General features: G+C 40.9%; 1 protein-coding gene across 5 annotated transcripts in view; it reads right to left on the bottom strand.

Moving 5' to 3' along the window:
- CACNA2D1 (calcium voltage-gated channel auxiliary subunit alpha2delta 1) overlaps positions 1-20,570 on the bottom strand; it is a 669,683-nt gene that overhangs the window by 374,855 nt on the left and 274,258 nt on the right. For all 5 annotated transcript variants that reach the window (XM_059725817.1, XM_059725819.1, XM_059725820.1 and 2 more), the window contains exon 4: positions 4,812-4,871. In XM_059725817.1, the coding sequence (XP_059581800.1) occupies positions 4,812-4,871 (60 nt within the window). The remainder of the gene's footprint in view (positions 1-4,811; positions 4,872-20,570) is intronic.

The following is a 20,570-nucleotide window of genomic DNA, read 5'->3' as shown; positions in this document are numbered from 1 at the left end:
TGCTTTAAATCACTTCTTATCAACTCCTTGATAACTCAGGATCTAACTCCCCTTTTATATCCAGATCACTTAGACAACGGTATTTCTTTAACGTTGGCAGCTTCAAATCATATCATCCTCTATTTTTTTCCATATTTCCAATTTTCCCGAACAGTGGGTCAAAATGTAAACTACACTACAGTATTGATAAATTTATAGATACTACCATTTTGATGCACATACCCATTAATTTAGTTAAAATAAAAACTGAACTGAAGCCTTTGAACTAAACCGTCCTATTAACCCAGCCCCTTGGGTTATTTATTTATTTAATGCCTCCAGCTCTTGTAGTTATTCCAAGCTAAAAAAACACAGCAATAAAAAACACAGAACTATAACAAGACAGCTTGTTTTCAGTGAATTATAAATAGTTAAAAATTAGATTTTATTTACAAAAAATAACTATGTCAATGTATCAGCTATATTTTTCTTCAAAAACAATTTTTCCAAATTGTAGTTTGTACAAGAAATTATGGCTAATCTAACAATAAACAAAGTTTGGGGTATATGTTGTGAAATTTGTTTTTTCAATCATCTGAACCAAACTTTCAAAACTTTCAAGATTTGCCATGCACAAGAAATTCCGGGCGGTTAGGTATTATTAAAGATACCGGATCCCCATCTCTCTCCAATTGTAGCTTACGGATAAAATCTTTTAACCTTAACAAATTTTAAAATCCTTGTTGAAATGTGTACAATTGTACATAAACACTTATATTTAAATCAAGTTGTCAGAAACAAATGGTTAGACAGACTTCCTAATGGCAGATCTCTTTTAACCTTCCAGAGACCACAGAACTAATGCCACCGCTTTCACCCTCACTCCCCCGAGATTGTTCCACTGAGTCAGCTCCACTTTCAGAAATCTCTTCCCCACCCCCCACCCCCACAAACCCTTCAGCTACCATTGCGCTGTAATATACAATTAAAAACAGAATCCCTTGAAAACCTTCACGCTACATCTTCCTTTTCCAAAAAGCTAGTAGAAGAATGAATTTTGCAGTAAAAAATAAGTTTATCAAAAAAGATCTGTGTGCAAACTAATCTTAACAGTCATCTTTTAAGAACTAGGCCAGAAGAGAAGAAAGATTACTTCTGGCTAAAATGGGACAAATTAAATTATGAGAGGCTTAATGCATTTATTTTAAATTTAATTGCATAACCTTATGTCAAGGTTATTATATTCTGCACAGCATTCTCATCTAAAACTCAAAACAGTAAAGCAGAAGCTTGGTTCGCAGCTTCTTTAAATAAATCCATCCAGAGATTCTTTCAGCCTGTAAGACATGCACAGATTGTGATTGCATTAACTGTAACTTCAGCCATTGCCTGAGCTATGAGCATTATTATAAAATTACATTTAAAAATGACTTTGGGATCTATCTTCAGCAGTGAATTCTGATGAGCTCAGAAGCTTCTTTGCCCTGCATGGGACAACCTGCATTCATTTGTATTAAAGACAAACGGCAAAATAAAGAGACAAAGCCCAGTGATACCATATTCAGAAGGCAAAAATGTGTATTGTTCCAATAAGAATCCAAACAAGGAAACTGAAACTACGGACACATTTCTGCACCAAGTTAACCAAAACTGTAGATTGTTCCTGTTGCAGGGTGCTAAGGGAAGCCTGCCCCTTTAAGGGCAGAAGCAGCCTAGCTAGAGAGCCCTGAGAGTGAGGCAGAGCTCAACAGCTGCAGGTTGCCTGGGGAGTGGGCTAACGAGGAAATTAGTTGGCACCTGCACATGGTCAGCTGACCAGAAGGAGGCAGGGTCCTGGGCGCACATAAGCCCCAGAGCTGGGACTGGGAGGGGTTAGTTCTCTGGCACCCACTAGTGGAAGCAGCTCCCATGCAAAAGAGCTACCTGGGGACAATTGATTACCAGATTTGCTGCCTGCAAGATTTATAGGGCTCCATGAGCTCATAAAGTACCTGGGGCTAGGAGGCACACAATACTAAGGGATAAGTTTACATTTTTAAAGGGGCAGAGTGTGGTCTCCATTGTTATTGTTATGTTGCAGCCCAGGGGCTTGTGTTTCTGTTGTCATTAATACCAGTGGACTGGGATGAGGCTAATAGGGGAGGAGGAGGCTTCACTGGGGCACACTATTGTGTAGAGCCCCAGGGCCAGAGGGGTGTAGAGACAGGGGCTGCAAAGAGCCTAGCAACTACAGGAGGCCAAGTCAGGCCAAGACCTCATCAGAGGGACAATATTTATATACCACCTGCGAGGCATGAGGCATGGTAAAGGGGAGGTTTTAGAGCCAAGCATCTAGCCCATAAATCTTAGGGTGTCCCATGAGGCACTGACTTGGAGCAGGACCCAGCAAGCAATCCAAGAACACGCAGGGTCTAGTGGGGTTCAGCAGGACCATGGCCACATGGAAACTCGTGGGCAGTCTCCCTACTTATTATCTTAACCAACAAGATGTGGCAGGTGTGATTAGAAGGTACCCAAAGGGCAAAGTTGGCATGGGCATAGAGCCCTAGGAGCATCATGGTCATCCCTGGGGACCCTGCACCATGACGGTTCCCATTAGGACTCCATGATTTTCTGTGCTATTAATTTTATCTGGATTTAGCTTGAAACCTAAAAGTATCTTGTTAAAAAAAAAAAAAAAAAAAAGAAAAGAATAAGAAACCTCTACCTTGTATGTAAAGAACACTGTGGCAAAGAACAAAGACACTAGAGAAATTTCCTGTGTTTAGGATTATATGGCCTTACCATTCTAGTAAGTGTTCAAAACACAAGCGGATTAATGCATGGGGCATTGGGGCCCAGGCCCAGATGCCCCTGCCAGTCAGGCACCCCCTGCATGCCTGGGTTCCCTCGGGAAATGGCCGGTTTCCCCTTGTAGGTGGGCAGCCTTCTAGCCTGCAAGGGGTCCTGCTTGGGGCTGCTGGGAGTGAAACACAGGGGGTGCCATGTGCATAGCTGCATGCATGCATGCAGCCAGGAATACAGCAGGGCAGCATGGAGAGCAGCTCCCTACAGGTAAGTCTATGGAGGGGAAGGGGCATGGAGGGGGCAGATCAAAAGCCCCCCGGTGAGAGAGAGAGTGGAGCAGAAGTAGGGGCAGGGGCTGGGGTTGCTGCCCAGCCAGGGTGGTGTATGGGACCTAGGGCTGGGGCAGGGAGCAGGACAGAGCCACAGGCAGCTCATCCAGCACGCGCGGAGGGGAGGCAGGAGGCGGCTCCATACCACTGCACACAAAGACAACACAGAAGGCACTGTCAACTGCCCAGGGGCGATGCATACAGGGTGCACGGAAGTGCACATGCACCCCCTGCTAGGCTGTGCTCCCTGTTTAGCCGGTGGGCAGGGGAGCTGGTGGGATCACCAGTGCCCCTCCTGCAATTGTTGGCTAGGGAGCGGGGCCGCCAGCAAAGGCAGCTGTGCTGCTTCGGGAAGTGGCATGAGATCATGGCGAGTGAGATCTGTCGTTCCCCCCCACCCCCCCCCCCCCGGGGTCAGCAGGATCGGACACAGGGGACCCGCCCCCAGTCAGCAGGATCAGCCACCAGGGGACCCTGCCCCCCCACCCCAGGCGCTGACTGAAGAGGCACCAGAAACCCATACCCATGCAACTGCCCTTTATGAAGGAACGGTTAGAGGAGGTATAACAAGCAGAGAAACTGCAGCCTAACTTTAACACATCTAGCACAATATTAATTTGCCCAGGCTTCAATTTCCTTTACGATAGGAACAAAAGGATTAAAATGTTGACCACTGAAAGGCTCTCAACTTGTAAATCAACAGGTATCTGCACTAATTGAAAAGAAGACTGCTTAACATTTAAAAATCAAAAACAGGATGAGGTTGACAACTGTGAAGCCATACAGCTATTTGAGGGATTTTGAACAGAGAAGATATCGTTGGATGGCCATGATTTCTGGGAGTATGAGCAAGCAAAAAGGCTGCACATTTAGGGCCCAGTATTCTATAAGTTTCTGTATACTTTTATTTGATGAAACACTAAGTTATTCTTTTCAGACTTATATCATAAGGAAATATAACTGCAAACAGTGTACTGCAAACAGGTTGATTTGGCAGGATGAGAACAAATCAAATTCCTGTAGAAAGTACCTGCCCAAAATATTAAGTTTATAATAAATAAAACCCAGAGGGCTCCTATTCTTATTCAAGAGGTTGGAGTGGAATTGAGGGCTCCATTTTCTTCAGGGAATTTTGTAGCAGGCCTCAAGAAAATTTCAGTGTCATACATGCAATAGATTACTGGGAAAACTAGCAACCCTATTATCATCATATCTGTTGTATGTCCCATATATCTGGTCAATTGTGAAGACAAACTGCTATTGAGGCAGGCATTTTAATGCTAGCTGCTTTGGACAACAGAAGGAAAATCAGGAACCTACATCAGAAAATAAATGTTACCAGTTGACCATTATTAAGAAAGATAAATAAATGCACTGCATTTCTGCCTTTATGGCAAGAATGCATTATTCAGTGAGATGATTAATCTCATTCCCAGGTCCCAAACAGCCAAAAACATAGTTCAGATTCTGATTTGTCCTATAGCAGTAATATGTAAAGACAACCAAGTCATTTCTCAAAGTAAATTAAATTAGTACAGATAAAGCACCAATTCTCTGAGTCAAGCCATAACAGTGTTTTCAGGGATATTGGTTCCTGCTGAGCCAGTCTGTGAAAACCCACTGGCATTGATAGGATACGTTTTCACTGGATTCTCACAAACTGTGGAGCGGTAAATTTCTGAGGATGAAGACATATGGGGAAAAATGTAAACTTACCCCAAACTCATCCCTCCACTGATGTGTTGCTTGAATCTCTTCTGCTTTTTGAGCAAGATGCTGAGGAAAGAAAAGACAATACATCCATTTTAGTTTTGGGTCCTTTTCCTCCCCAGTACTTATCATAAAATACCATGGCTATTAACAGCTGCTAAACTTCAGAGTTATAGGGACCAAGGACATCAGTACTCACCTCATACCCTGCCCCTTAGCACATGTTTGAAGCATATCCATACACTATAAGACTTGAGCCATACCATACAAGACAAAGTCCAGCAGATGCAATCCCACCATTGCATTCCTGACTTCCTCCACTTCTATACCTCACTTCCCACCTCTCATCTCTAATGCTGAACAAGTCCTCAAGGAAAGACCAAGAAGCCTGTAGGCAGACTCCTAGAAAGGGTCAGTAACAAGGCAGATCAAACAGGCTAACTGGGAGAGAAAGGAAGATCTGGTTTACAAGGGGACCTTATAAGGGTTGAAAAAGGGGAACATCACAGGCAGTCGAAGGATCTGCTTAAGGAACAAGAAGCAACTGCAAAGGTAAAATGTTGATGGAGAAGGGCAGCTTATGTGACCTGGGCTGTTCGTGCGTGACTGTCAGGGTCTGCCCTAAATATCAGGTGGGATTCCACAGGAAGAAGGCAAGTCCTAATTCTTAAATTCTGCAAATTGTACATTCTTTTTTTTTTTTAATCTGACAGATTACTGAGACTCCTTTCAAAAATGCCCAGTACTAAAAAGTACTCAGTGTATAGAGTCCTGTGTTATGCATCCAACTGGGCCCACAGAGAAGAACAGAAAACCTGTGTAAAGCCTAAGTAATCACACGTTACATGTTTTCCACACAATGCTCATGAGGTGACTAAATGCACAAGCAAAAACTGGGGGCAAGAAAGGATTTAGGAGCCATGGAATTGCCAGAGTGGATTAAAGTGGTCTCCCACCTCATTTCCCTTTGGTTGCTGATTCAACCTATGGTCTAGAACAGCAACTGCTATTTCAGGTACAGCTTCTAAGCCACTTGAATAGCATAATTCTAATTTTTATCATCATCATCATTAGTAGTAGTAGTAGAAGTACCATTATCTTTAGCAATGCTCATCTATCATTATGGTACCTTACATACCAGAATGTATCATGAGATACTGGATACTGTAAATTGATGCAATGGCCCTCACCACTCAGTTATACTATGTTTCTTCTCCTTTCCAGCCTATTAACACTGCCTTTTATCTTAGTTGAAGGATATTTTCTGCAATGTAACATTAAAAAGTTAGCCACACATTTTTTCCTGCTCCAGTTACATTCACCGAGACGGTAAAGCTCAATTCCTAATCCAAACCTTTGACACATGCAGGAGCTGCAGTACTAGAACAAGATACTGACCCCATCTAGTATGCTGTCCTTCCCCTGCCAGCAACCAGCCTTTGATATAAAACAGACTGTGCAAATAAGCCAGACATGCATGCAAAATGACTCTGACCCATGTAATTCTGCAGCATGGAAACTTCTGTCAGCTTTTTCGCATAAATATCTTGTCCTTTTCTATCTAGTTCACATTAAGTCATGTTCTTCCACTCATTCAGATATATTTCTATAGGTAGATTATACCCCAAATATATGCCCATTTAAAACTGAACTGTAGTCAATTACATTCTAGCTCTGATTCTTTTCGGTCATAAGGTTATAATCCTTTCTTTTAATTCCTGCCTTATATGCAATCCCTAGCTTTTTGGGGAGCCCTCTTTCCAAGCCTTCTTTCTCTTCCATTTGTGCTCTGGTTTAGATGATGCATTCCCATATTACCACTTCTTTGAGTGAAGACATTGTAAATTCATAAAAATGTTTGCTCATCCATGCCTCACAATCCCTCTATCATGCATTAATACAAGCTGACCTTAACTTTTCTTGAGAACTCCCCACTGATTCAGAGCTCATCTGTGTTTCTGGAAATGTTCACCTTTTTCCTGAGTCCAAGAAATTGTATGTTATCTATATTAAAATAATCTACCATTATGCTACCCAGTCACCCAAGGTTTATTAATTTTTGAAGATAATGTTATGAATATATATTTCACCACCTAACTATTTAGCTTTCATTGTAGGCAAGGTTGATAACAATATTTTTAAAAGTGACCTGACATTCCCTATGATAAAGAAACATTTTTTTTCCAGGTGTTTATAGCCTTGCTAAACTGTGTGGGCTGAAAATTTCCATGGTAGGTGTATGAAGTGCTAGGAAGAATTTCTGTCAAATGAGTCAATGATTTCCAAAAAATAACTTAAAAATACAACGCAGAAATGTTGCATATCTTAAAAAAAAAACAAAAAAACAAATAAATCTCTTGATGACCTTTTCTTTGCAAAGCTCTGTACTTGGCAACAGGACGTGGGAATGTAAGATGGAAGTTTCCTTTCATGCAAAAAACCTTTTGTCATCTTTGCTCGTTCCTTGCCTTTCCTTTTTCATGTCCTTGTTTCAAGGTATTTAGCAAAATTTGCAGATTTATTGGAAGCTGACAGGGCCACGCCACAAGTGCTTCTGCTGTGGCCTCGGACTTGCAACCTCTGGGCTGTCAAATGTGCTGCTTCGTGAAATCTAACAGTGCACGCTTCCTAAGCAAAGGCATGGTAAAGTTTTGCAAATAACGTCCTGTGATTCTGATGATTACACTGATCGTGCTCCAGTCTGGAGTTAAGCAGGATGTTCTCTACAATTGGCACTCTGGATTCCTGCAGGCTAGGCACCAGAATTAAAAGCAAGGGATGCGTGCGTGTGTATGCTTGCAATGTGCCAGATACTGGGGAACAAGTAGCTGCTATATTTGAATATAGACCTGGAATAGTTCTTGGCAGGAAGAAAAGACCAAGGATGCCAGGACAATAGCCACTTTGTGCACGTCTTTCCAACCTTAAACAGACTTTTAAACCTTTAAACAGATGGTAACGGTCACCAAAACATGGAATGGACTATATATATATATATAGACTATATATATATATATATATATATATATATATATATATATATATATATATATATATATAGTATAGTGTAATTACTAATATACACACTAATTACTAATATATATATATAGTCTCATATTGTAATTACTATATATACACAGTCTTATATTGTAACCCGCCCTGAGCATCTTTTTGGGAATGGATGAATATAAATCAAATAAACACATCAAACAAACAAAAAATATTTCAATATCAGTGAAGGGGGTAATAAGATGTTGGAATCCCTGCTCTGTGCCACACAGGTTTTGTGCAGAAAGGTGGAGTCAAGAGAAGTTGACACCTTTCACCTTTCCAAAAGTAATCCTTTAATTTTTTTTTTTTTTTTTATACTTACTATCATCATATTGGCAATTTCCAAGCCTGCTCTGCTGCCAAAGCAAAGCTGTATTCTTTTGGCTTAGCCAGTTCAACCTATTCATAATTAACAGAATGTTATTAAAGTCTTATAGACAAAACTACCTTCCAAACTGGCCATATTCCAAGACTTGCAAAATAAAACAATTACAAGTGTACAAAACAAAACAAAACAATGACATTGTACTTGGACATTGTCCAAGTACGCATGTACTTGGACATGCATTGTCCAAGTACATTACTTGGACAACGCATGGAATGACCTCATACAACTCACATTAATTCATTCCTTCAAATACCTACAATATTTCTTTATTTTACAAACAGCCAGATTTGCACTTAACTTTTAAGACTGTGTCCTAATGAATTGTACACTATTTGTATCTTTTGCATCCAAACAAAGCAAAGATGACACCACTGACATTAATATGATGGCACTGAATCAAGATTTGTCTGCATTGTGCACCTCATATGATGCCTCAGTATCTCTTCGAAAATCTGCTACCAACTTCTACTGAGGTAAAAGGAGTTCAGATGTATCAAACTAGAAAATGGCTTACCAAGGAGGACTTGTCACTATAAGGCATTTCAGACAAAGTAAGTAATTAAAACTAAGTTTTTTGGTTGTGGGGGTGGGTTGTATGTCCCCCCACGCCCCAAATGTAAAGTGCGTTTTAAAAAAAAGCCAAGGGAAGGAAGGGAGGGAAGGAGAGATTGTACGTGTGTACATAAGAGATCACCTGCAATTTAAAGATATTTATGCTTCAGTTGGAAGAAGGAATTCCCTTTCTGTTGATCTTCTTAGCCCAAATTTGCAGTTATTAGTTTCAACTAGGTTAATCAGGCATCCATCTTTTAGGAGTACTCCAAATCTAAACTGCTGAACACCACCACCCATTACTTCTCTTGTGTTTTACATCTCAAAAAAATGTTGCCAGTCTGGGCAGACATTTTTGCTTTGTACTTGCTGAAGCAGACAAACACTTCACACTTCCAAAACTGGCATTGAATTATGTCTGACCAGGATTAGATACCGAAGGACCAATTTATCACGATGCACCCAAATCTCTAAATAAAGTAAAAAACAGCAGATAGATACTCCACACCTCTGAACATTTGCCACTTGTCCACCTTTGAAATGTCCAGTGTTACATGACAAATTGTTTGCATAAATAGGATTAGATCTGTGGGGTTTCTCCACGGGACTCAACCAGACCACCGTTCTCATGAGCAGGTCAAGTCCCAATAGAGGACATGCAGAGGACTATGAGGCAGAATTACAAAAATGAGAGATTTTGCAATTTAGTGTCCCCATTTAAAAAAAAAAGAAAGAAAAAAGAAGTCACTTAAACACTTTTTTTCCTAACATGGATAGGGAAATAATACTATCCTTTGTAAAATCCAGAATATCAAATAAAATATTACTACCGGAAAACTAAGGAATTCAAAGCAAGGGGGACACTAACACTATATTGTTATAAGAGTATCCAGCCTACAGAGGAGAATGCTCATCCTTTTATATTTGTCAAAAGCATGCACATATACATTGATTGTGAAGCAAATTAAATGTTATGCCTTATTGGCTTTCTATGATACCAAGTGACAGCCTCCAACTTTTCCATCCTTTCCCTCATGAGAGCTACTTCCTTGTTACCAGACATATTTCAGATCTTTCCTTCCTTTTTTTTTTAATAGAAAATTCTCTGTAACCTGGGCAGAACAGTGATGCAACAATAGCTAACGCCTTACACTTCCTCCCCCGATAGTATAAGGGTTTAATAATTCAAATGCTTAGCCTGTGATGACCCCGTTAGAGCCCTTAGGTTCTCATGCAAAAACCTGAAAGAGGTTGATTTTTTGTAAACCAAGAGAAGAGGAGAGGTTGCAAACTAAAATTCAAAAAAATGTTGTGCAAGTTTACAATTTATAAGCTTGATTTTACGTATCATTAATAAGTGTGGAGAAGAAACACTTGACGTATTTTCAGAACCTTAAATTTATGAAAAATTCTAAATATCATTATCCTTTTACAAAGAGAACATGATGTAAAGGAAAAAAAAACAAAATAGCAACAGGATTGAAATATCACACAAAAACAAAGAGATGAATAAAAAAATTAAGAAATGTAAGAGCTATTATTTTAGGTACCACTAGAAGGCAGATTTTTTTTTTTAAGTGCAATCTTTAAGAACATGTTGATTGCGCTAATAATTATCAATGGACCTACATAGAATAATTACTACTTAAAAAAAAACAAGATTAAGATCTGCTGTCTCTTTTCTCTATATCTGCTATTCAGGTATATTACCCCTCCTCCCCTTTTATTAATTGGCAACTCAATGAGGCGACAGTGTATAAAATGAAGAGTTATTTTTGAAACACTGGCGCAACTCACACGCAGGCATTCTTGCCCGTATGTTGAAAGAAAGACAGAGCTGCCTCTTGCTAGGGTCTCTTTTAATCTTTCCAGCAGAGTTGAAGTAAAATATCCACTGTGGAATGAAGTAAGGAGATATATATGGAAATCCAGATTTGTTTATTTCATTGGCCTTCTGCAACTTTTAAAAGGGATTACAAAAAGATTACCAAAAAAATCCTATCATCTGTCAATCTCAGAACCAACTGTTTTCAAAGGTTTTGTCCCCAAATCCTGAGTGTATGCTACTAATCTGTGAAAAAGCCTTTGATGTGCTAGAGTCTGGAGAAGAGACCTAAAGCAGCTTTATCTGATCTGTGAAAAATCAGCTCCCCAGAAGGCCCATTCATCTTGAAACCTTCATTTTGTGAGTGTGTGACATATTTTTATCTTTCCCCAGCCAGGATAAAATTCTGTCAGTTTATGAACCTATTACAATTATAATCAGTACAATGAAACAAATCTCTTTCTGCTTTCCAACCCTTCCTTTTTTTCTTTTATTTTGACTACCCCTTGGTACATTAAGCCATTATAAAAAATAATCTGAGAGTTATTAGACCTCAATAGTCTGACAAAAGCTTCCTAAATATACTGAATTTGAAGGGATCTTTTTTAGGTTATTTATTAAGAGAAATGCTCTGGGAAAATAAATCTGCATCACAGTTCACTTGTAACCATTTAGAAATAAAGAACAAATTTTGAATTATGGTTTTGAAATAATGATCTAAATGTACAAGATTCTTCATGAATTAAAACAAAGAAGCAGGGCACTTAACAGTATGCACCTTTACTACATTTTTGGGCATACCTGTCATTCAAATATTAGTCTGCTTTAAGTAATGATAAAACCCACACCACATTACGGGAAAGTAGTAATGGACAGAAATGGGCTTTGTGGGGGAAGAGGCAGCAAATGAGAGAGGGGGATAGTCTATGACATTAAGCTGCAATAATGAGAGAGAATCCTAAAGGAACACAGAAAGAATGTTGTTCACTAATGTTTTAATAAAGTCTAGTAAAGCATTTCAAGTTTGAGGAATTATGATTTCATTTTTCATTAAGCTGCTAGATGCTCTGTATTAAACCAGATTTAACTATTCATGTAGGACTTACATCTGCCATCATTACTTATATCTAATTGTATCTTGCAGTGCATGGTAATAAATGCAATCAGTTACAGATTAGGGGCAACCCCATTGTGAGAAAATGTGGATGAATCTGGCTCTACAGGCATTTTTGCAAAGTCCTGCATTTGACAGTCCCAGCTGGTTGTTGTTGTCCCTATTCCCCAGGGGTAGCTGCACTTAAGGTATTTGTTACATGGTGTTCCTCCTAATCACATCAACTGGACATTTTTATCAATAAGTAGCACAGACTTGGATCTGACATTGTCATTCTACATACTGTTCGGAGACTTACAAGATGCCATCCTGCTCTAACTTCCGCATGACTTCAGAGTAACATGATGCAATGTTTAGAGCAGGGCTGGACAATTATTTCAGGTGGAGGGCTGCTTAATGAGGTTTGCTGAGCTTCCATGGGCTGCATGGGTAGCCCTGCCCCTTGACAGTTGCCCTGCCCCCTGGTCAACATCTTGGGACCGGAAGCCCCACCCTTAACCCCTGACCTTTGCCACCAGAATTCCTTCCTCTTACCCCCCAGAAATGCTCTTTTTGGGAGGGGGGATTGGTATCTTAGAACCAGAAAAAACTAAATCATGCACTATAAGTCAAACAACTACTATAACATATTTTAATTTTATTCCAAAAAATGTTTGTCATAGTTTGTGTTTGCATACTGTATATAGAGGTGATAACATAAATTGGTAAATTGGGGAATGGGGAGTGTTGGTTAATCAAATATGCCGGTTATCTGACAGGTGTCTTTGCCTTTTTAGGCCGCTGCCCCTCCCGCTGCATCCGGTGCACCAGGGCTTTCACTCTCTGGTGTCAGTGTGCCGGGGACAGGGAGCAGGCTCCCCATGCAGGCTGCTTTGCCCTGGGCCATACTACAAAGTCGGCAAAGTGGGACTTGGCACAACTGGAAGTGCCATGGTGGGAGTTGGCTCTTTACACACTGCTCTTTACTTGGAATAAAAAAAACAACTACTGAATAGGAACTTCAGACTGGAAGAGACCTTCATCGAGTCCGGCCTCCCACATTTGCAAGCCATCTTTTAACCAAAGGTTCCTAAAATCATCCACTGCAGACCCTCACACATCATAAAGTCATTGCACAAAACCAAAACACTCTACACACCATGCCACAGGCCCTGCCACTGCCATTACAGAAGTACTTGATTAATATATGTTCAAAGAATCCTAGAAAAGGACCACATGCTATGCTATAGAAATAAAGTAAGCCCACTGCCTTTTCTTCCCCAAATACTTGGTAGTCTGATATGGGGAAAAAATCCTTCCAGACCTCATATTTGACAAATAGTTTGATACCAATAGGAAGCCAGGAACCTATTTATCAGTAGGAGCATGAAAGCACCTCAATCAAAATCCCCATCCATCAGTATGGACAATGTCGTACACTCGGATGTCATATACTTTGGGCTATAATCAGTATATAAACGATACTTTTATTCACAGTAACCTTTTGTAGCTTGAACCACAAAGAAGAAACACACAAATCAGTAAGGCCAGGTACAGACATTACACATAAAGCGGTATAAGTGATCGGAAACCAATCTAAACTTGTACCAGAACAGAAGTTCAGAGCACGTAGAAAGGTTTAAAAATTGCAGAACCTAATCTAAGGTAGACCTAGATGGATGTAGTATCAGATTTAATCTGTTTAGGTTAGACTGGTCTATTGAACTTCTGTTCCTGACTCATGCCATTGACCTTAAGTCCCTGTTTAGGCATTGTATTTTGGGACTGTGAAAATAAAGCGAAAACCAATAAGCAGGACTACAATAGATTTAGAAAGATGAAAACAGGACTTAAATTATTTTAAAGAAATTATATTCTACTGAATTAAGTTAGCAATAGAGCTTCTGTAATTATCAATTTTAGAAGATGACAAGACACATTTTTAAATAAAGTTTTTGAAATTTCTCAATTACATTTTTTTTTAAACAAATCACCCTCTTGCGGCTCTGGTTACTTTTGGTGGTATCATTCCCTCCCTCCCCTCCCCTTATATATTTTCTAGTGATTGCCATCTGCCTCAAAGCTCTGTACAAATATTGACCAGTTAATATTTCAATATAGTTAAAAATAACTCTTCATTGATTTGAAGACACAGTACAAACATTTGATCAAGGTTTGTATAGCTTTATCATGTAGGATGAATATTTGAGGCAGAGCTAGTCCGAGGTATATGCAGGATTGAAAATGGCATAGGAAACTTTTTTAACTACTTGTTGTAGACAGTGATTTGGTATAGTACAGAGTATGCACAGAATTGCCATATGACAACCCAGATATCTGATATCTCAGCAAGCTGCAGTATGTATCATAGGGAAGAGGGGAAATAAAAGAAGGGAAATTAAATCAGTTTATGCACTTTCTAGTGTTTTTTGTTTGTTTTTTGGGGATTTTTTAAAGAAAAAGGTAGCTAGCTATACATGGCACAACTGCACAATTAAAGGAGAGCATTCAGTCCTTAAGCACCAGGATGTTGCATGCACAAAATCTCTTGAGGGGAGATGCAATTTGTTTTGAGTGTAGAAAGACCTTATCTTAAAGAAAATAGCATGCAGTGACATGAGCAATAGCCACAGCACTACATTTTCAAGAATCTCATTTCATGGAATGTGAGGTTAAAATCATAAATGCTTTCAATCTACACAGCATGTAAGCAGCCATATTAGGTCTGAAAGCCGTTTTGCTTTAAAAAGAAAAAAACCTGTTAATCTTGTCACAATTGTTATAAAACTGGAAATTAACAGGACCCATGCTGTGAATAGATTACTAATTCATCTCTACAGTAAATTGTCCAATACTGGAAAAGTGTATTTGGCACATAGCCAATCTGCATTTCTCCCCTTGGGTTCTTAAGGCAGCTTTAGACGTTTTTTCCAAGCATGGCATAGCTTTTCTTACTGGATGAAGACATTGTGCCATGTGCATGGCTACACGTGCATAGGGCAGGCTGTCAGGCGAAGGGGAAAAAGAGTAACAGCTTCCATTGCTGCTGCTGGCCAGCTGGGGGAGCTCTCAGTGATCATCAACACCACTGGAAAAACCTGGGCTTGGCTCTGGCCAGGAAGGATGTCCCCAGATCCCTGCATTTGTGCAGGGAAATGGGAGGGAAGGAGATGTCCTCTTGGCTTTCTGCTCCCTGGGAGACCCGGTTTCTGCTCCAGCCAGGCAGGGTGTCTTCAGCTTCATGTGTGTGTGGAGGATGTGGGGGGTAGGGGTGCACGGGGAAGAAGAATTCCCCCAAGCTTACTGCTACCCAGAAGACCTGGGCTGCACAGTGGCTGGGCAGGGTGCCCCTGGTCCCCTGTACTTCTGCTGGGAAGTTGAGGTGGGAAGGAACTGCAACCCTTCCCCCCCCCCATGCTTGCTGCTGCCCAGAGACCCCAGGTTCCACTCTGGTGTCCCTGCTCACCTGCTCTCTGCTCACATGGGAGGTGTGGGGAGGTATTTCTCTGTCTGGTTGCCGCTGCATAGGGATTCCTCCTTGCTCTTTTTTCAGAGAAATTTATGCTGGAGATGGACCAATGTACCCTGGGATGCTGGAGGACTAGCAGATTGCTCCATGCAATGCATTCCTTGCTACAGGTGCAAATTAAAGCTGGCTAGCAACCAGTAATAAAGGTACTACACATTTTTTAAGTCTAACTCTATAGCTGGTTGGACCTTTTAATAGCATGACAGGTATTTGGTGTGTGTAGCTGGTCTCAGTTAATTGCACAAATTAACCTGTTAATTTCACAGTAACTATAACAGGTAGAGGCCTTAGAGTTAAGTAATGACCCCCCCCCCCAACACAATGTGATGTACTAGGATTTGTACAGGCACCAGGCATATAAACTACTAAGTCAAAAATGTCCATATGGTATAATATACCATTACAGTGATGTTGTAGCCATACTAGTCCAGGAATGACGTGAGGCACAATTATTTTTTTGGGCGATATGTTTTCTTGGACCAACTGCACAGTTGGGATAAAGTTAGACAAGTTTTTAATGAAAGGAAGAATGCATTAGAAATGTCTGGTTTTATCCCAACCATACAGTTAGGCCAATAAAAGATATTACCCAAAACATCTCACATAAAATGCAATGTCATCTGACAATTAGACATTTTTATAACACTCTGATATTAATATGTGATGGACTAGATCCCAATTCCTCCTGACAAACAGCCATGTCTGGATTCTCCCAGCATGAGATAGCTTTTGAATAGTACTACATGGAATAGCATAGGCCAAGCACTCTTATACCTCATGTTTAGAGGCCATGCTAGGATGGGACATGGGAGGTATTGCAGAAGGATAGACTGTTGGTTAGCATCATTACATTATACCAGTCAGTTCTTTTATTTGAATGTACTTATTTTAAAAGTCTGGGATAGAGGAGATAGGCAGACAAGGTTCCTTGGGTGAATTTGATATCTTTTATTAGACCAACCCAAATAGTTGGAGAATAGTTATTAAGCAAGCTTTCAAGTTCAAAAACCCTTCGCCAGGCTAAGGAAGTTTCAGCAGTTGGTGTGTGCTCTTCCTGGATGGAATGAAAAGGGATAGAGGAGATTATTTTCAGGTGTGTGAATACTTTTGAAATGTCAAAACCTATCTATCCTAGGAGCTATTCACAAAAAAGGTGATTTGAAATTATAGGTCGAATGTTATCCACACACAGCTCCTTAAGTTTTCCATATTTCTGCCATCCTACATACATAAAATGTGTTCCTAAATAGGCACAACACACCAGACATGCACCTAACAGTTAACTAAAATTTCATGTCTGCTTAATGATTTCTAGTTGCACAGGAAGTAATTATATGCTCAGACCTTCTTAATCAATTTTACCTAACCATATGATCCCATGTCTAACACGAGAAAATCACAGTATCTAATAAAAGCTAATGGGGAAATCTGATTATTTTATATTTATAAGAGTTTAGATTTCTGCATAATGTTAGTTTCACAAATATACTGAGCATCATTGACATTAAGATTTAAGTCAGTCTTAATTAGAATGGATTAACTCAACGGGCAGGCTGAGTGAAACCAAATCACCATTGCAAATTCTTTCCATGGAAAAGGATTTGCAATTCCAACACAGGAGGCCTGAAATCAGTGAAATACCTGTTTTCATTGAGGTCATTCACAGAGTTAGGGCCTTGTTACACATTAATTTTAGGCAGTTCCTGGAGCTCTTAACACCTGGACTGTCCACACGGTAAGATCTAAAACTAATTATAAGCACACTTTAGGCAGCTAAAAGTTACACCACTCTGGGGCAGGATTATCTCTGATCCATGTTACTGAGCTCGTTTTCCATTAATGTGTGCCCACTGTCCACAAATGAGGCACCTAAATTGTAGTCATCCAGCACTCCAGGGTGATGTGTCCCTTCCCCCACACTCCTGTTCTGTATAGACAAACTTTCCACACCCTGAACTCTACTGCCTGGGGGGTGGTTGTGACATCTAGCCAAATCCCCCTCCTACCCCAAAGGGTGTGACTTTCCAATGCCCAATCTTCTTTAATTGACTTCCTCTTTATTTCTTTTTAAATATTTTTCTACTTTTTATTTTATCCTTCAGTGTCCTGACTTCATGTCACCACCCATCCCCATTTCCTTTCCACCTCCTATTTCATTACCCATGCTTATCCCATTAACCATCTTCTCCCCAGTTTCATGTTCCTGCCCTGCCCCCCCACCCCAACCCATCTCTCACACACCCCCATCTTCTGCTTCAGCAATCTCTTGCAGTTGAGGATGATTGTCTTCCATGAATTTGTTATCTCTGAGACCAAAGATGGCTGATGAGACTGATCTTGGAACAACAGATTCTGCTGCATCTCGGACGTGTTTATGTGAAGGGAGAGTGGCTCCGGGTTCTTGTTTTGATCCTTGATACACTGTTTCTGCCGCTCCCACTTTTCTGTGTCCTGTTGTTGTCAGATGATTTCAAAGTACTGAGATCCATGCAGCAGATTTTTTCCATTTGGGGCAGTCCTGGGTGATAGTCTACCCATAAGTTGATGTTGATCTTGTATTTTTTCATGCTGGCCCCAAGGACATCCTTGAAGTGCTTTCACAGAATCAAAGAAAACGAAGGTTAGAAAGGACCTCAGTAGGTCATTTGGTCCAATGCCCTGCTCAGAGCAGGACCATCCCCAACTAGGTCATTCCAGCTGGGGCTTTGTCAAGCCAGGTCTTAAAAACTTCCAATGGTGGAGATTCCACCACCTCTCTAGGTAACTTGTTCCAGTGCTTCACCACTCTCCTAGTGAGAAAGTTTTCCTAATATCCAACTGAAACCTCCCTTGGTTCAAATTGTAAACATTGCTCCATGTTCTGTCATCTGTCACCAATGAGAACAGTCTAGCTCCATCCTTTTTGGAACTACCCTTCAGGTAGTTAAAGGCTACTATCAAATCCCCTCTCGGTCTCCTCTTCTCTAGACTAAATAAACCCAGGTCCCTCAGCTTCTCCTCAGATGTCATGTGCCCCAGCTCTCAAATCATTTTTGTTGCTCTCTGCTGGACTCTCTCCAACTTGTCCACATCCTTTCTATAGTGGGGGGCCCCAAACTGGATGTACTCCAGATGTGGCTTCACCAGGGCAGAATAGAGAAGAATTATTACTTTCATTGATCTGCTGGCAACATTCCTACTAATGCAGCCCAGGATGCTGTTAGCCTTCTTGGCAACAAGGGCACATTGCTGACTCATATCCATCTTATTGTCCACTGTAACCCCCAGGTCCTTTTCTGCAGGGTGCTGCTTAGCCAGTCTGTCCCCAGGCTGTAGCAGTACATGGAATTATTCTGTCCTAAGTGCAGGACTTCACACTTATCCTTTCTCTGCCCTCCTCCTGAGCGTATGCCTTGACTGAGCTGGATGAAGAAAACATGCTTCGGGATTCAGAAGTCAGACATCTGAATGATGTGGCCAGCCCAGCAAAGTTGATGTGGATGATCAATGCCTTGATACTCACGGTATTTGCTTGCGAGAGGACATTAATGTTGGTACATCTATCTTCCCACTGGATTAAAAGGATCTTGCACAGGCAGCATTGATGGTATTCTCCAGTGACTTGAGGTGCCTCCTGTACGTTGTTCATGTCTCCACTCAGTACAGTAAGGTGGGGATTCACAACTGCTTGATAAGCCATGAACTTGGTTTCAGATCTGATGCCAATATCTTCAAACACCCATTTCCTCAAGCATCCAAAGGCTGTATTTGCACATTTGAGGTGATGTTGGATTTCTTTGTCCATGACAGCCTTCTGCAAGAGACAGCTTCTGAGGTATGGGAAATACTCCAGAGTCTCACCATGAACCTGAACTACCGGAGTGGGGGATTGCTTGTTAAGACTTTGTTGATGGAGGACCTTGCTCTTCTGAATGTTAAGCATCAGTCCCATTTTCTTGTATGCCTCAGTAAAGATGTCGATGATTGCCTGAAGGTCTGCTTCCAAGTAAACACACACTACAGCGTAATCAGCATACTGGAGCTTGATGATTCAGGTTGGGGTGGTCTAGTTTGGGCTCAAAATCAGCTGAGATTAAACAGTTTACCATCCATTTGGTTGTTTACCTCCATTTTGGCTGGAAGCTTGTTGGTGGTCAGATGTAACATTTTGGTAAGGAATATCAAAAACAGTGTTGGAGAGATAACACAGCCCTGTTTAACTCCCATTTTAACCTAAAAGGGATCTATAACAGATCCATTACTGAGAACTACCACTTACATATCATCATGGAGCAGGCACACAACAGTGACAAATTTCAACAGGCACTCGGACTTTGGAAGGATCCTCCATAATGCTTCTTAATTGACAGAGCTGAAGGCTTTTGTGAGGTCAAAGACTACCATGTAGAGAGGTTTATGTTGTTCCTGGCATTTTTGTTTCAGCTGGTGAGCTGTGAATATTTCAATCATGCTTCTTGATGCCCTAAAGCCACACTGAGATTCTGGGAAGAGCTCTTCAGCAAGGGGAAGCAGATGGTGCAGGAGGCTCCTTTTAATGATCTTTCCTGTGGTGGACAGCAAGACAATTCCCCCATAATTCCCACAGTTGGATTTTTCTCCTTTCTTGAAGATTGTCACAATCATGACATCCCTGAGGTTATCTGGGATTTCCTCATCTTTCCAAATCCTTAAGATGAGGCTACAGAACTGTGATGCGAGTTCCTCTCCCCACTGCTTGAAGATTTCGGTCGGGATTACATCAACTCCAGATGCCTTGCTGTTCTTCATCTGCTTCATGGCTTGCCTCATCTTGTCAAGGTTTGGAGGGATTCTGAGATCACCTGTGACCTGGATGAAATTGAGAACACTTGTCTTGATTGAGAAGTTCTTCAAAATGCTCCTTCCAATGCACATTGATGGTTCCCTTTTCCATGATCAGGTCTCTTCAATCCTTAGGTCTCAAAGGGGCTGGTCCCCAAGTGCTCAGACCAAAGAAGGCATTGGTGCCATTGAGAAAAGCATGCATATCATGGATGTCAGCCAGATGTTGAATCTTTACATTGTCTTCCCAGTATCTGTTCTTCATATCGCAAGTCCTCCTTTGGTTCTCTTACAAGCCCCCACCTAAAGCAGGGATATAGAAACTTGTTCTTGTTTACCAGCCCTGTAGTGGAAACTCATAGCTGTAGATCCTAATCAGGCCTGTGCTCACCAATCTTCTAGTGGCAAGTCACAGCTGTGCAGGTCGGGGACAGTCTGAGAAGGTTTTTAGCCTTAAGGTATGCCTGTTCCAAACTCGAGCTAGCATTAACACTGATCAACATTTGAGCAGGTGAAATTTGCTACGT

This window comes from Alligator mississippiensis, chromosome 4 (genome assembly GCF_030867095.1).
Source record: "Alligator mississippiensis isolate rAllMis1 chromosome 4, rAllMis1, whole genome shotgun sequence".
In the NCBI taxonomy this organism is placed as follows: domain Eukaryota; kingdom Metazoa; phylum Chordata; order Crocodylia; family Alligatoridae; genus Alligator; species Alligator mississippiensis.
Note: the sequence above shows the minus strand (reverse complement) of the source record. Positions and strands in the feature narration are given on the sequence as shown.